This window comes from Pteronotus mesoamericanus, unplaced genomic scaffold (assembly GCF_021234165.1).
Source record: "Pteronotus mesoamericanus isolate MK-2021 breed Mesoamerican mustached bat unplaced genomic scaffold, CSHL_Meso_final scaffold_21, whole genome shotgun sequence".
NCBI classification, from domain to species: Eukaryota; Metazoa; Chordata; class Mammalia; order Chiroptera; family Mormoopidae; genus Pteronotus; species Pteronotus mesoamericanus.
The window spans coordinates 22,068,454-22,086,153 of record NW_026555310.1 but is presented as its reverse complement, the minus strand read 5'-3'; the positions used below and the strand labels follow the sequence as shown (position 1 = coordinate 22,086,153).

The following is a 17,700-nucleotide window of genomic DNA, read 5'->3' as shown; positions in this document are numbered from 1 at the left end:
AACTGATTTACAATCAAAGAGGAAACCCCTTGCTCCATAAATGCCAAATCTTTAAACAGCAACAAAAAATGATTCCAGCCAATGAAGCAGGGGAAATGCGGCCCCATGTTCACTAAGTGGTTAGCAACTTCTCTGGGAGGTAGATTTTCTTTGGGAACTGAGGTCATTTCTTTGTCACTGTGGCTCTAAGACACTGATGTGTCAGACACTTGTCCAAATGTATTTAGAAATGTCTGGGAACAGGGCAACAGAATTTTTACTCAGAGAAAGCCTTGAGCCATGTGGGAAATGATAAGTAATTGTAGAATGAATCTAGAGTATTAAAAGAAGGTTAATCAGGGAAAAAAAAGAAAGTTCTGAGGCTGAACAGTGGTCCCTTCACTCACCGAGCTCTCTAGAAAGCTCTATGTCAAGAGCTCTGGGTCTTACTGTCTTCCTTTTCCTGTAGAATTAGATCTTGATTTTGACTTTGAAATGAAATTGTGTCTTCTTCAACTGGGGCACAGTTTTTCTCTCCTGACACTTTCCATTTCAGAGTACTTGGGAGCAGAAACAACACCTGCATTGCCTATAAATTTCTACCTCTCCTTAAAGAAAAGAAACACAGCTAGCTATTTTTGCGAGATGGCACATGTCAGCCATGGTAGATGTTCAATATATATTGCTGGATGAATAAATAAAAGATAGACATGCAAAACCAAAACTGTCCTCTGTCTATAAAGTGTTTCCCTTTACACATTGCAGTATTTGACACCTTATAATGTTTGACACATGATACTCTTTGACAACAAACAAATGGCAGGTGTCAAGGAATTAGGAAAAGTAACTGGGGGTAGGCAAATACAAGCCGTCTGCTGTAGAGTGTTTAAGAGATCAGATTCTTGTTGCAAAGCTCTTTTGTCTTTGATCTAGAGAACAAAGTGTAATGCATTGAATTACTCATTTACTAAGAATCCAATTAATTTCAATGCAGTCCTTCATTTCAAGCTTTTGTACTGGGCAAATGAATGAAAGTCTTTTAAGCCCTTTATGCACACTAACTCATTTAATCTTTACAATAATTTATGAGGTAGGTACTATAATTATTTTGATTTTATGTGTGGGGAAAATGAGGCACCAAGAAATTAATTAATTCTGTCAAGATCTCCCAGATGCTAGGCATTGAAACTGAAGTTTAAACTGAGTGAGTCTGGCTACAGGGTCTATTTTCTTAACTGCTAGACTATACTTCTGATGAGATGGTATTTGAGCAGAGACCTAAATAATGACAGGGGAGACCAGTGAGCCTTTCTCAGGAAAATGTCCTAGACAGAAGCAAACCTACGACATAAAAGTATGTACGGCTGTCTTTCAAAGAACAGCAAGGCTAGTGTGGTATAGAGTGGGAATGACTGAGGGGAGTGGCTTGTGGGCCTTGGGTAGGATTCTGGTTGTCATTTTTGGAAAAATGGGAAATGATTGAAGGAGAGTAATATGACTTATGATTACTATAGAATTGTACACTTGAAACCTACATAATTGTATTAACCAATGTCTCCCCAATAAATTGAATAAAACAATATTGTTGCTTCTGTATGAAGACTTGGTTGGAAGCTGAGAATCTAAATACTTAATAAAAATAATATTTAAGCATGTCAAAATCATACACACATACTGGAGCTTTCTTATTTTCTAAAACTAAGCTATTTAGGTGCTAAATCTGCCCAGCCAGTTAAATACATTTTAGCAAAAATAGCTTCTGAAATCACAGTACTACTCAAAAGTATTTGAATATTTTAAAAAACTATTGATGTGATCTTTTGTTTGATGTGACTGTCACTAGTTAAATGACATCTCTGTTTATGTCTTGACACAGGGGGCCCCATCAAACTCTCCCACTGACTTCCCCCCGAAATGGATGGTCATCAGGTCCTTGGCACCCAGCATTGGGTTGCAGCTGAAAGGTGGCTGGCGCAATGCCCGTGTTCTCTACTAAATTTGCCCTCGGGTGCCAGGGCATTCTTTACCACCCAGACTCAGAAACCCTGCACCTCAGCCCTGCCAACTATGTCCCAACATGGCCTGCCCTGCATCCTGGGTCGCCTTCACAAATACCACTGAGCAGCAGGCAGGCACCGCACATGCTCTTATTGCTGGTGTGGCAGCTGTCTTCTGGGCCTGCTCAGCTGCCCTGGGGTGGGAGTGAGGGGGCTGTGTCTGTGCCAGAACTGCAGGGGTCTGGTATCCACCCCTGTAGTCACAGGTAGCGAAGTTTTATTAAATCAGATTTTTCTTAACAACCTACACAGACATGTTCCAATATTTTAACGGTTGATATAGCTGCATCCATATATACTGGGGGATGAGCACCCAGCTTGGACTACAGAAGTGGCAGAGGTAGAGAGAATAGGTCATGCCCTGGATACATTTTGGATGTCGACCTAACAGATTTTGCTAATGGATGGCATCTGAGGTGTGAAAGAAAGGTGTCGTGTACAACTACCAGATTTTGGCCTGGGTGATTGGTAGAAAGGCTGGTGAGAAAAAGGCTTTGTTACTTCAAAATGAAACATTTAGTTTGAGACACTGAAGGTTTTAAATGCATACTAAGTACCCAAGTGGAGCTTCGAGTACCTTTTTGATTTATGGGTCTGAAGTTCCACAGAGTGGTTAGAAGTCTTCAGAAATGATGAACTCAGTCACCGGATAATTTCCATTCCTCAGGTTAGAATCACAAGTCTCACAGTATTAAATGTATGTATGGTTACCCTCCTATTTCAATGTTCATAAATGTAGAAATACAAAATTAAAAAATCTTCATAAAAAGCTACATAAGAGCTTAGCTTTCTGATGTTTACTCATGTGAAACATAAGAATTAAGAATAAACCCATAGTTTATAAGCCTCATACTTTTCTGTGACCTTACCTTGAAGGCTCAGGAGCTAACGATGATTAAATCCAGCTTTGATGGAAAACCTTACTTTGACAACTGAGATAATGCTAACTCTATGTATTCCAGGCCTGAATTAAGATATTACTGGGAAGGAGGTAGTAGTTTGAAAATGGGAGGTGGGAGAGTCAAAGCAAAAAGGTTATAGGATTGCCATGACACATCAGGCTCAGACAGAAAAGCCCACAGAATATTTTAAAACTTGATACAAAATGAAATCAAAATTAAACAAAATGTGTAGTGCTTTTTGGAAAAATAACCCTCACAGAAACCCTGTGAGAGAGAGAGATCTCGGAGGTGTTCTCACAGGATGGTATCTGCTTCACGTGTCTCTAAATGGGTTTTTTCCTTGAGATTTAACCAGGGATAATTTTGTAAAAGAGAAATCACAATACCACAGTGTGGACAATGAAAATGTTTTAATAAAATATTCAGTACAGTGTTTCCCCGTGGGGGCTCTTCAGGAGACGTGCGAAGGTGAAGGACATAATTGTCACTGTTGGGAATCCAGTCTAAACCGAGACAGGAAGGTTCTAGCTTTTCTCCTATGCTCTCTACCCAGTTCTGCCAACAGGCTGCCCTAGGAGGAGCAGGAAGCCTCCGGAAGTCATTGTGAAGGACCCAGTGAATAAACGGAATTTGCTCAGAGGCAGGTACAGCTAAGCAGTTTTTGCCTCATGCTTTTCACCTGATGCTGTATCACGGAAAAGGAAAAGGCAACTTATTGGTTTGTACAAAAGATGTTAATACAATTTTGGTTTTTTCCCCTCCTACTCTGTTTGTATTTCCAGAGTGAACAATAGAAACAGAGATCTGTGGTTTCATCCTCTAAACGTTTCAAACAGAATCATTTCTTAACCACCTTTTGTATTCAAGATCCATTCCCATTCATGTAATTGTGCTTCAAATGGAGAGAAATGAGAGCTTACTATTTTCTATATATAACTTAAATGTATCACTGCAAATGTTGCATGTATGAAACAAGTGTGAGCCATGAATCCTCCACTTTGTGTGTTACTGGTTTATTGAAAAAGAAAGTGCTGTTGTTTGAATATGAATATCATTTAGTGCACTAAGATGTAGAAAGACAAATAACTGTGTTCCAGCTCTGGTATAATCTAATAGTGTCCTATGTAAAGCATCAACAGTTGATAAAAAGACTTTCTTGGGGCTGTCTTGCTCTCATGATTCTGATGTGTTTTGACTTCCTTCTGGAGTCATAAATTGCACCTTTGGCACAATGAGGGATGAGTTGTTCCTTCGCATAGAGTTGTTCCTCCTCATGGAATTATTTCTTCTCATGGAATTGCGCTTCCTCAGAGAATTCTGATGGGACAGTTCACTTTTCTGGAGGGTCTGAATTAGGATGGAAGGCTTCTCATCCAGCTCTCGGGCACTGCACCTCGGAGCTGCTACTTTAACAGTGTTGCCAAATTTGGAGTAATCCACAGAATACACTCCTTCCTCCTCAGTTACAATAGACACAAAGCGATGGCCCCATTGGATCTCCTCGGCAATGTAGGAGGTTCTTGCTTGTGTGGTAATGCCAGTAGTTTCGACCACTCCTTCCAGAATCACTATGACCTCCAGGTCTTGGTTGGCGAGGTCAGTAGCCGAGATATCATACAAGGGGCTGCGCTTGTCGATCACATGGCAGATGATCAAAGGGGCCACTAGAAAAATGTTGTTACTCTCAATTGGGTTGTCAACAGGAATGTCCAACTGGTGAATAGGCACCACCTCCCCTTCAGGGGTAGTTGTCTTCTTGACCACCTGAATGCGCACTGAGGCACTAATGATCATGCTTTTCCTCAAGTCGCCCACTCGGAACATGAAGCACAGCTTGCCATTTCGGACAGCTATCACAGCATGGCGACTGAAAATCAAAGTCTCTGCCCTTCTGTGTGCCTGAGCAGTTTTCATGAAAATGCAGCCCAACATGACGGCGTTGATGATCAAACCCACGATGTTCTGAAGAATCAAAACTGTGATGGCCAGAGGGCATTCCTCTGTCATCATTCTCCCCCCAAATCCAATTGTCACTTGAACCTCAATGGAGAAGAGAAAAGCAGAAGTAAAAGACCTGTAAGGAACAGTGTGAGAAAACAAAGCCATCAGATCAAATCCTGAATAATGAAGTAACATGGCAAGCTAAATTTTTTTCAATATCATAAGAATTTTTTTTTCTAGGACTAAAAGTCTAGACTGAATTTGTCATTTTCTTCTTCCGAAAGCTATCACATCCCTTTGGAAAGACTAGCCAACTTGTCAACTGCCTAATTCTAAATACAAGCACTTGTATTCTCTCTCTTTTCTGTGTGCATCTACCTCCAGACTTCTGGAATACAGTGCTATTAATGTTTTCTAGGTCATGTAATAATGGTCCTACTTGTGTGAAAACTTTAAAGTAGTAAATACACATATTTATGTTTATAGCATATTTTACTTTGTGAAATAATTTATTTTAACAAAGACATAGTTTGTGAAAATTTTTACCAGGTAGATGTTTATTATTTATTGCATCTCTGTGTTTGAGTGACTTGAGTCAGATGGAAGGTACTGAGTAACAAGTGTACTTATTTTTCACAACCTTTAACTCATATTCAGTAGCTAATGCTTATTGTGTTCCTCATATATAGAAAGCATAGTGCTAAAAAGTAGTACCAAACCCTAGTATTTTTAAAACTAGTAGTTTAATAAAAGAGAATGTTTTGCCATTTGGAAAGAAAAAATGTTTTCTAACCGATTGTCTTATTTTGTTCTGTAAGTGACCTAAAGAATGCTGAAGCTATTAAAGGAATCATTTGAAGCAGAGATGAGTAAATGACTGTATCAAGATCACATAATTAATAAGAACTTGAATCCTCTCCATTCTGGCCTAGTGCTTTGAGAGGGGCAACGGGATGAAGTCAACAAGTGTCAGGATTTTCTTGGAAAGTTTTGCAAATTGTGTTATTTCTTTCATATCTCTGTGTATGAAACACTGATTTGGTAGGTTCTAGACTTACCTACCAAAAGGTAAGACTTTTGACAAGCTCTCAGATGATTCTGACTTATCTCCCTGGTTGAGAATCACTGCTTTTGGTTATTCTTATTCATTTATTCACTTAACCACATATCCACTGCTGTCATGCCTTCTTAATAGAAATGACATGAGCCGTGTTTTCCCCCAAGCCCAATTTCAACCTTCTCTGATTTTATGGAAGATACATAGACTACCTGTTCAAGTATGAACTATCTGTTACTGCCACACACAAAAGGTAAGCAAAATGTTTAAACAAATGAATACTGAGTATACACTGCACTTTGGTGGGACACCTTGAGGAACGAGGCAGCATACATAGCTTTTAAGTGGAATGTGCAAGTTGCCTTTTTCATGGAGAACCACAATAGTTGCTTTTTGCTGTAACTACAGACAAAATATGTCATATGATCCAAAAGCATGGCAATGGATGAGAATGGACCCAGAAGAGCGGCATGGACATAATGTTGATTTCTAATAATATATACACACTTTGGGGAGCAGTCTAATGCTGACTGTCTTTAAATGCTTGGTTGTAATGGTTTGAGAGGCTATTCATGGGCCTTATTATGTATACTGTTTATTTTGTGAAATAATTTAATTCTAAACATGCGGTACAAGTCCCAGCCTTTAATGGACACCTGTCATGCTCTACAACCTTAAGAGATGAAAGTATTTAGCTGCTTGTTTGTTCTACTACAGAGAAAGTTAGGCTGAATAATAGAGAAAATATGTTGATTTGTTTTCTGACTCATGTTAGAGTTATTGCACATGAAAGGGAAAGTGAGCCATTCTAAAATGAGAATGGTGAAATGTTATTTGGACATACTAGTGAGTATGCATCACAATAAGTTGTTTCCAATTACAATGATATGGTGAGACAATGGACTTAGGAAAGAAAGGAAATGCAAAGAATCATAACTGTTATTAGTCATCTTTTTAAACCCCCTTGGGGAGAGAATAGAAATTTTTGCTTCTATATTTTGAGTAAAAAATTTTTATTACATATGGTTTGTTATGATTAAACTGTATGTTGAGATTAAAGTATAAATAGTATAACATTAAAATAAAGCCTGTAAGATTTAACCTTAAAGATGTCAAATAATTTTTTAGGTAAAAAGGGCAATTTAAAATTGTTATGCTGATAAAATCAACTTTGTCTTATTGTATTTTTGACACCATTTCTTATACTGAACTTAAGGTTCACACCAGCAGGAATGCATCAGGAGTATAACCATGCTTCAGAACACATCTCATGAAAAATGAGAGCTAGCAGTAAAATAGCTTTTAATACACAGTGCATTCTATAAAGTTCTTTTAAAAATCATTGAAAGGATATCACTTTTGATGATATATCTTCAATAAATTGCTTAATAACTTCTTTTTTGAAGGAAGAGCCAATATATTTGTCTTATAAATAAAATCTGTCATTTATTTTCAAGGTTTATAATTTCCATTTATTTTTATGAGTGTCTGCTGCATATTTATTAAAAGTGTATCTTACTATGAAAATGAGCCACCAATATGTGACAAAAAATTTCCTTGAGAGAAATATAGATAACAATATTTCACCTTCAAATAACTGTTAAATGTAGTGCTTTCATTGTTTTCTTTATGTCTGATGTATTGATGGTCTACTGTATTTTTCATCCTTATTTACTTTGAGACAAAAGTTTGTGGACAAGTTTAAGACAAGAAAATATCTACTTGATGGTAAAGGCAATAGTTCAATTACATATAGTTTTCTTTATTCAAAACCCAAGTTGAAATCTGTGGCATGTGATCTATGTACACAAATCCCTCCTTGGCATGCTGGCATTGCAGGTACTTAGGAAATGGAAGGATGGACAAGTTTACAGTCTGGGTTTCTGCTTCTTGTAGTCATGTGTTCGTGTCATTGAATCAGGAAAGGTCTCATTCTCTGCTATTTCCTGGCAGAATGGTGCTTGGTCAAGTTGATTGCTTTATGCATTATGTGAATCTGAAATATCATTCATAAAATGTCCTGGAAAAGTTTCTAGTATTATTACTATTGTTTTGCTTCATTTTTGAAATTGATATAAATGATCTCTTCCCATCTTCCAACAAAAAATAAAATTAAGAGACAAATCACTCCAACTAAATGTTCTTAAGCCATGTGAAAATAAAAGAGAAGAATCACTGAAATCAAGTTCACTGTACTTATCTTTGAAATACTTATAAGGGAAAGAAGCAAAAGGTAGGCAATCTAAACAGTGTCTTCTTCATATTCTATTAAAACTTTTGAAAAAAAAAAGGACAACATGAAGTGGCTTCTACATAATCTCTTCCATGGAAAATTTGGACTAATTTTCATTAAAAATGATTTTTTTTCTAGTTCTGAATCTTAGCATAACTTTTAATTTTGAAATCCAGTGTAAGCAATCAGTGATTTAATTAAGAGAGGCTTCTATTGATTTGTTTCATTTAATGGATTTTAAATCTAGGATTCCTCTTCACCAGTGTTTTCCCATTTTTCTCATTATTTCTGAAAATGCCATGCGTAAGAGAAGTCATGAAAAATACTACCAGTATTTGCACAATATTTTATGCTGATCAAAGATATTTACTTGTGAACAGTGGAACGATGGACAGCAGCTTTTTAATACTGAAAACTAAATATGTGCATTTATTTATTATTTATTATTTCAAGTAAGGCAGTCTGGGGAATCCTTCGAGCCACAACCATTTTTAAAATAACTGATGTAGTATTTTCAATGCTAGCCCAAGGGATTGAAGCTTCCCATTTTCAGAGATGCCTCATCTATAAAGCTACATTACCAAAGATTTTTTAACATATTAGATTAGCTTTTTTGCTTTTTTGTTTCTGAAGGTACTAAAGCAAGCCCTTTATTTCATTTTCAACAAAACGGAAATAAGAGAGTTTACTTTTTTTCCCCCTATACTTTTTTCGACCCCCGCTTCATCCCCCTGCGGTCTTACCTGACATTAGTTACACACACAGTGGACTCCAAAACACTTTTCTCCATTCCACTTTTCTCCATGTAAGCATAGATGTCCCCGTGGGCAAAGGCCACCAGCCACCACATGATGGCGAAGAGTAGCCAGCTGCAGAGGAACGACATGGTAAAGATGACCAGCGTGTGGCGCCACTTCAGGTCCACCAAGGTAGTGAAGATGTCCTGAAGGAACCGGCCTTGCTCACGGATGTTCTTGTGCGCCAGGTTGCAGGCCCCGCTCTTAGCGATGAAGCGGGCTTTAGAGAGGCGGTCTCGGATGCGCGGTTTGCGCAGGTTCTCCGCCGCGATGCGCGCCAGTACATACTCCTCCGGGATGATGCTCTTTCTCGCCAACATCGTCCTGCCACCATAGCCAGCCTATCCACCTGTCTCGGACCTGCCTCTCCTCCTCTGGAGACTTGTCCTCCTACACGAGGGAAACGAAGATTAAAGACTCCCCTACTCCATTCCCTCACCTCTTCACTCCTTGCGTTTAGGGCTTTGTCTACACATTCGAGGTGACATGCAAAACTAAAGGGAAGATTTTACTAATCTAAACACGAATGTAGTTCGTGCTTCAGTTCTGGGATCTCAGAAATTTATTTGGTCTGAACCAGAACTGTTTCAATTGTCCTTATCATTTTGAACATATTTGGGTATAGCCATAGTTAAGCAAAACTAGGATGCTTCCTGTAAACAGTAGGCTTAATGATAATTCTCCCAGATTAACCGCGTTTGTGGATTAGTGCAAGCGTACAAGCACGTGGCGGCGTCTAAAAAGAAAATTAAGGCCAGCTGGATATCGCGATCAAGACACTAAAGTGCCTACATGATACAGCAATATAAAAAGTAAAGAGGAGAAATTCTTCATTATTTTTAGAAGTAGTCAAGGAAAAGGCCATTTGCCTCTTGCGCAGTATAAATAACATTTAATGTAATTTAACAAAATAATAAGCGATGTGCCATGTAACGTGAAAATTAAGTATTTTAAACTTGAAAGACGTATGAGTTGCATTTAAAAATACTTCCCATTGGAACTTACAATATTATAAATTGAAAACTTCTTTGCAACGAAGGAATCAAACATACAAGCTGCAGGGAAAACCCGGAAAGTAGCCTGCGGGCTGGGGATAGAGTTAAACGCGTGTGCCCCGAAAAGTCCATTCAACACCGCAAACCTCTGCTGTGTTTTGCATTTTCAATCATTTGCGAGGACGCGACAGCCTCCCCCTTCGCTCCCCAGGAGGAGCGTTGAAACTTACAGACTCAGGGCAGTGGGTGCGGCGGCTGCACCTCCTGGCAAACGCCTGCGGACCGCGGGCAGGTCCCTCGCGCTCCCATCCTGGCGCGCGGGAGCCGGGCTCGCGAATGCCGGAGGGACCGATCCCAGAGCCGCGCGTCCTAGGAAGAAGAGTTAAAATAATAAAAGGTGCAATTGAATCTGAACGCGGAAAGGGCTAGAGGAAGGGGGATGGGTGTCGGTCTTCCCCTCCCCCTGCTCAGCTCTACTCCCTTGGCCTCTGAAGTGGATGGAGGAGGGGCTGAGGGGAGAGGAACTTGCGGGTGATGCTCCACAAATCAGCCTCCCAGTTCGGGCTTTGACGCACGCCAGACCTCTGAGGCCCCGGAGGTTGCAGAGTGGGGTCTGGAGAAGAGGTGGGGCGGTCGGGGACACTGTGGGGCGCGTGCAGGGGAGGTGGGGAGCCGGCCGGAGGGAGGGGCCACGCGGGGGATGGGCGGGACCTGAAGAATCGGCTCGTTTTCCAGTAGCTGTGACCCCCCGCCGCCAGCGTGACACGCAAGGCTTTAAAAGGCTCCCTGCCCAGGGGAGAGAACTTTTATGAGTCTAAGTTCACTGACGTAAAGAAAAAATTTTTTTTGTAACCTTGGTAAATAACTGGACTACTTAAGATTAAATAAAACCAGATATGGAGATCAGAAAAATATCTTTTGAGGCTTTCAAGCTATGTCCTCACATATTTAATTATATTCAAGTTCCTTCTAGTAAGGAGGATACAGGTGGAAGATCTTCCGAAAACTATCATAACAAACTATTTCATCACCAGCCAAATGATCTAGTTCACAGGAAATTACACACACACACACACACACACACACACCCCTCAAGTAGAAGAAAGGGGGGGAAAAAAGAACATTTGAAGTGTTGTTCAGTGAGAAACCTTACCCCAAACAGGGGCCCCTAACAACCCTTTAAAACTCAACCGGTCATTCTTCGGCACTTGGTTGCTTTCTGAAATGTTGCAGCTTCTCCATATTGTCTAGATGGTTTGAATGATTAAACAGAGCAATTGCGCAGGAGAAAGGTTGTACCGTCAATAGCTTTCTATAGCTTCTTGGAAAAGAGTGAGCGAAGACGACTGGCTTCTTCCTCAGGTCAAGCCTCCTGGTTTGGCAATTGTCTTAATGGAAACTTTAATTCTTGGAAATTTCATGTATTTTCCAAGACCCCGGGGCAGAAAGTGTATGGGCATAAAAAAAAAAACAAAACTTGTTCACTTAATTATCACAAGACCTAAAATTAGTCTTTAATGAAGACAAAAAAAGAACACTTTTTCCCCCTTGTGGATAAATCTGTTTAACCCCTTCAGTCCTGGAGATCCTAGTCTGATACTGGTAGCTCTCCTCACTACTATAGTTAATTTTTCCAGTAAATTATGTGGTAATTTTACTGCAAGTGTGTGGGGATCAATTTGTATAGTTAATCCCCTCGTTGTTCCATTTACAATTGAGTTTGGTACTAAGCGTGCCTTATTATTTTAGCTCTGGTAACATTCATTGAACACCTATTTTGTAAGGGTGTTTTTTTTTTTTTTTTTTAGGTTTATATCAGAGTTTCTGTTCTTAAGAGGCAGATAGTTATAGTAAAGAGAAACAAAACTTTGACAACAAACTCTAGTATAAGCAAAGGTGCCATTAGAAATGCCATGAAATTTCAGATGAGAAATATTGAGGCTAAAGAGACTAAGAAAACCTTTGTGGATTACTTGGCAACTAATCTAACCTTTGAAACACCAGAGGTATTTGGGGTATATAGAAAAGCAGAGAAAAGACCTACTAAAGAGAGGGAACATCATGAAAAAAAGTTAGGGAGTCCTGACAAAGGCGGTTCATGTTTTAGTGACAAAATAATTGAATCAGCACTGATGAAGCAAGGCCGGCTAAATAGCAGGATTTTTGAGTCCATTCCTCCCTGGGCAAATCCTATCACCACCACTCTTAACACATAATGGGTTATTCATGTCCTTGTCCCTTCACCTCCACACACACAACCCATGAAACTAGTGGTTGCTGAAGAGCAGAGCTGTGACTTGCTTATCTTTGTATCACAAGCCTCTAGGACAGCTCAACTTCCAGATATACTCAAAGAATCCTTTTGAATCAATGAATGGAAAAATAAGTTTGGAAAGCATTTTGGAATCTTAAAAAAAATGCAGACAACCTGGGCAGTTTTCACTAGGTAGTGGTAAGCCATAGGAAGATTTTGAAGGGAGAAAACATAGATCAGTCTGCTTTGGGAAGACTGATCAGGAAGCAGAGGCTCTGTGGTGTTGCTAGTAGAGCTCCTTCCTTCCTTCAGGCTGCAAGATTCTGTAATTGGCAGGCAGAAGGGGACACTGGAAACTACTCTCTTAATTAGAGAAGGAATGAGCTTCTGGGGCTAATAAGCAATGTCAGTGGGCAATATACAAATATATACAAAAAGAATGCTATACAAAGTCCCTAATGAGGAGAGGGAAAAGACACAAAAGCATTTGAGATTTTACTTTTTGGCCACCAACATCAGTTTGGCTCCAATAAACACTTATAAAAATTTTCATCGTGGGTGAAAAAGTTGAAGGGATCAAGAAGTACAAATTGGCAGTTATAGAATAGTCATGAGGATGTAAAGTACGGCATAGGGAATACAGTTAATAATATTCTAATAACTATGTGTGGTTTTAGATGGGTGTGAGGTTTATCAGGATAACCACTTATTAAGTTTTATATCACTGGGGTGTACACATGAAACTAAAATAATGTATGTCAATTGTAATTGGGGTGACAAAAATAGTAGGAAAATTTAAATGAGAAGGGAGGAACTGCTGAGGAGAATTATGAGATTTGCAACAAATAAATCCATATCTGACTCCTAAAAAATGCTCTTCTCTTGCTATGATGTATACCTAGGACTCCATATTTCTTTCTAATGAGGTAATATACTTCCAAACGTGCCATGCTAAGACATTTTGACTTGTTTTAAAGTGACAAGATATACCTTACTTTTTGTTAGTCAATATTTAAGTTCATTAATTCAAAATAAGGTCACTAATATATACATAATAAAGGTCAAAATTTAAGACATTAATAAGTAAATTTTGACAATAGAATGCCTAAAAGCATATAGCCATATAAAAAACTGTATGAATGTGTACTATAAAAATATTACAGATTTTCTTCTTTTTTCATCTTTCCATTCCCTTTCTAACATTTTTTTAGATCAACCCTTCATATCTTTTTCTTTTAACTAGTTTTCCTGCACTGGATGGGAGCTGCATGAACACAGTGTTCATTTTTCCTACACACCCAGTATCTGGAATTGTTCCAAGCTCAGAGAAGTAGGTCCTCAATGAATACTTGTCAAATGAAGGAAAGAAAGAATAGTGCTTGAAAGTTGGTGTTTCTCTCTTTCTTGCTTTTACTCTAATTCTCATCTCTCCCTCCTTTATGATTTTGCAACTGTTACTCATAGTTCACACAGATAATAGGAAGTTTGGTGATCTCTCTGCAGTCTATAGCCTCACCTGTCAGCAAGGATTCCCTTCCTCATCTCCTCTCCCCTCTCTCTACCTCATTGCTTTCCTCCCTTCAAACTATCCACTCCTTGCTTCCTCAGCAAATCCCCTTAACCATTCCATGTCAGCAATACTTAAACATGTTTGGCATTTGCTGCCTATGTTTCTCTTTATAACTTGATTTTGACCTTAATGAAAACATATCTGTAACCTGAAAAGGTCCTTCTGGGCAAACAATAGGTGCTCAAAAGTATTTATCATTGATTGATCTCTAGTTCCTCTCCAGTTGGCCCTTCCTCTTCTCATATTATGGTCCAAATAATGAACATTTAAATTTTCCTTTGGAAAATTTGTGGAGGAAATAGACTAATCTTTTAAGAAGCCATTTACTACTTCAGGCTTATTTTTTTATTTTACTTATTTAATTACTCTTTTGCTGTCATCCACTGAAAAATATGCATTTTCTAACTGTTTTATAATTCTCTGACTTGTTCTTTTCAGAGTGTAGACTTATTCACGCAGAGGGTAGAGTGCAGAATGCACTACTTCTAGGGGACATGAGTAATAAATTTAGAAAAGAGTTATAATAACTTTTAAAATCTTAGGATTTTCTTGATTATTTAGGAATCCTGGTGGAATGTGTTCATGTCACATACCAGAGAAATTGATGCAGTTGGAAAGCAATTCAAGAATATCTTTCCACTTGTGAATAAATATCTATTAGGTTTCTGTTAGACCCCATGAGCATTTTATTAGTAGATGAAGAAGTTTCTGCAATTCTCATTCTCCTAAGAAACCAAGTTTGTCGGGGGCATTCAAACAAGTGGAAAAAGTATTAGGTTGATACTTTACCCATTTGTTTATTGCTCTGAATAGCAAATACAAATCAATAAAGTCCATGAAAGTACTCTTGAGATAAAGGGTGCAGTCTTTGCATATGATGACCTTGCCTTTGACTCAACTTGTGAATTTTGAAGTCTTAGATTTCCTAAGCCATATTGGACGTAAGAAGTTGGATAGTCTTCAAAATGACAATGGAAACGATTTATGTTAGCAGCCCAAATAAAGTTTGGTCTATTTACTTGGTATGCTGCTTTATTAGTGTCCTCATATAAACCACATATTGGAACATATTGCTTTGGAATCAGCTTAATAAAACTGTTACATAAACTAGTAATCAAAACAGCATGTTATAAACTCACTTTTTTTGGAGTTATCATGAAATGGGAATGACAATATGACTCTTTGTACTTATCTGTTCCAATGAGTTCAGAGAATTTATCTTTTTGAGGTATATATCTATTTACTTGCAAAAAAGCCTCACTCTTCTTCAATTGGATCACCCCATTTTTGAAGGATATCCATCAGAACCATTCATGAAAAAGAACTTTATCCAGCTTGCATGCTCAATTCTTTAATATTATGTCTGCTCACAGGTGTGAATCAGCAAGTCAGGAAGCGGGCATTAATAACAATGACTACCTTTCAATACACATCTAGGTGAACAAAACAAAGTCCCTGCTCCAATGCATTCTTGGGGAGGAAGCTGTTAGCAAACAAATAGACAGTTAATACATTATATACTTATCAATGGTGCCAAGATTTATAAAGAGAATAAGGCAGGATAAGGATTAGAAGTCTCTGGGGCCAGAGACCAGCAATTTTACATTGAGTTAAGAAAAGACCTCTTTTAAAAAGTGACATTTTGGGAAAGGATTAACCAGATGGTGAACTGAGGAAAGAATGCATCAGGCAGCTCAAGAGTGAGTATCAAGGATTTGAGGCAGGAAATAGTTTGGTGTGTTTGAAGAATAGTTACAAGTGCAATACGTCAGGTGAAGAAGAGGAAAATCAGGAAATGGGATAGGAAAAGAGGGAAGTGTATTCACATTTACCCAGTGAATGAAGATGGAGAGCCTGACTATGAAAAACATTGACCTAATCTTTGAGACAGCTGTACATTATATTATTTTCTTCATTGTACATGTGAGTCAATTAGAGTATAGTTAAATGACTTGCCTAAAATCAAATAGCATGTTGGTGGGAAGGTACCACAAACTCAACACATCTGATCCCAAATCCTATGCTTTTTCTTACCTCAAAGGAATGATTGAATGATTGTTAATCTATGGTGAAGCTACATGAGAACCACCTGGCAACATTGTTTTATGTCCCCTCCCCCAAGACTTTTATTGAGCAAGAATAAAATAAAATATAAAATCTTTGGCCCCCAAATTAAAATATCTTGAATGAGAAGGTAGAAATACTTCTAATAAATGAGGCATATTTAAAATTTCTTGCAGGAGTTTCTCTCTCCTACTAAGGTATAAGGAGCTCAAGAATTATTACAAGAACATGAAGACACAATGCACATAAGTGCTTAGGATAGAGATGGGTTTCTGCTAACTACTTAGAAAATGTCAGGTCTGCCCTGGCCGGGTTGCTCAATTGGTTGAAGCATCATTGCATGCACCAAAAATATTGCAGGTTCTAACCCCAGTCAGGGCACATACCTAGGTTGCCTGTTAGATCCCTGGTTGGGGCATGTACAGGAGAAAACCAATTGATATTTCTCGATCTGTTTGTTTCTCCCTTCCTCTCTCTTAAGTCAATAAACAATCCTCTATTGGGGGTCATAAAAAGATGTCAGTTCTTATTCATACATGAGGGCTGGTTGTGGCTTAATGATGGTCAAAAAGATCTCAGAGCTGGGGTGGAGGTGGGAAGGGAGGTAGAATATAGATTCATACTCCTTTATTGTTTAACTGTCTTTCCTAATCTAAGACTAAGAACACATAATATAACTTATAGATGTATTATTTCTGATACCTCACCAACCTTCAGAGTGCTAACTAATACTCATACTGGCATCTCCTCAACCCTGGAATTTAACCAATATTCTGGGGACTGAACAGGAGCCAGTCAAGATACTGGTCATAAAAGTAAGGACCCAGGATATCAACAAGTCTGTTTTACTGTAATTGTGTCTTCAAGAGAAAAATGGCCTCTTCAGTCAAGTGGAGAATACCCGTCCTAAATACTTTCTGCTGGGAGGGTTTTTGTACTGAAGGCTAGTACTAAATAAAGCTGATACGGTCATTTCCGAGAGAAGATGAGGAATAGCAGCTGTCATTGTTCATTTTTCCAGGCCTTGAAATTATGCCTTGATATTCTTGTGCCAAAGAAAGGCAAGTTCTCATGAGCCTGGGATCCATCTTGCTATAGGAGCTTTTCACAGGCATTTCTGAAGCTCTCTGAGAAAGAGCAATTCCCAACAACGTCCTGATCTATTGCTAAGCTTTCACGTCACTATGTTTTGAAAAATCACTGACTCATGCAGTGCTTGGAAAGAGAAACTTGACATTTTCCAGAACTCTCTGTAGGATGACTCCTTATTGCCACCTCTCAAAAATGCCAGCTGCCGAAGGGATTATAGAGATTAGAAGTTTTAAAGTGATATTTAGATTCATTAGCCTCAATGATCATTTACCAGGATTTTTCCTTTTTTTCTTTCTTTTTTTTGGCTGCTAAATGACCTGTATTTTTCTTTAGGTAAAAATTAACTGTGCCAGAAAAGCTTTCACGAGGTCATTTTTCTAAGCAAGTTCATACTAGAATTAAATATTTTGATATTTGTTGCTATTGTAAAATGTCAATTTACATCATTTACTGTAAGAATAAATGAGGTAATCAAATGATCTCTTCTCTGTAAACCTACAAAATTTTATTATGTCTGAGTTGATCTTTTTCATGTTTTTATTTTTTTAAGTGTATTTTATTGATTATGCTATTACAGTCATCCCATTTTTTCTCCCTTTTATCCCCCCTCTGCCCTGCACACACCTCCTTCCCGCATTCCCCACCTTAGCTTGTACCCATGGGTCATACATATAAATTCTTTCGCTTCTCCATTTCCTATACTATCCTTAACCTCCCCCTGTCTATTTTGTACCTACTAATTACCTTTTTTGAAAAAGT

The 17,700-nt window shown here is 38.4% G+C and overlaps 1 protein-coding gene across 1 annotated transcript; it reads right to left on the bottom strand.

Moving 5' to 3' along the window:
* Positions 1 to 3,372: 3,372 nt before the first annotated feature.
* On the bottom strand, positions 3,373 to 10,407 carry KCNJ8 (potassium inwardly rectifying channel subfamily J member 8). The gene is made up of 3 exons (XM_054591354.1): positions 10,192 to 10,407; positions 8,913 to 9,356; positions 3,373 to 5,012 (listed from the first exon to the last, which is right to left on the bottom strand). Exons 2-3 carry the CDS (start codon positions 9,284 to 9,286, stop codon positions 4,112 to 4,114), a joined length of 1,275 nt encoding a protein of 424 aa, XP_054447329.1. The 5' UTR covers positions 9,287 to 9,356; positions 10,192 to 10,407; the 3' UTR covers positions 3,373 to 4,111.
* Between the last annotated feature and the right edge of the window lie 7,293 nt (positions 10,408 to 17,700).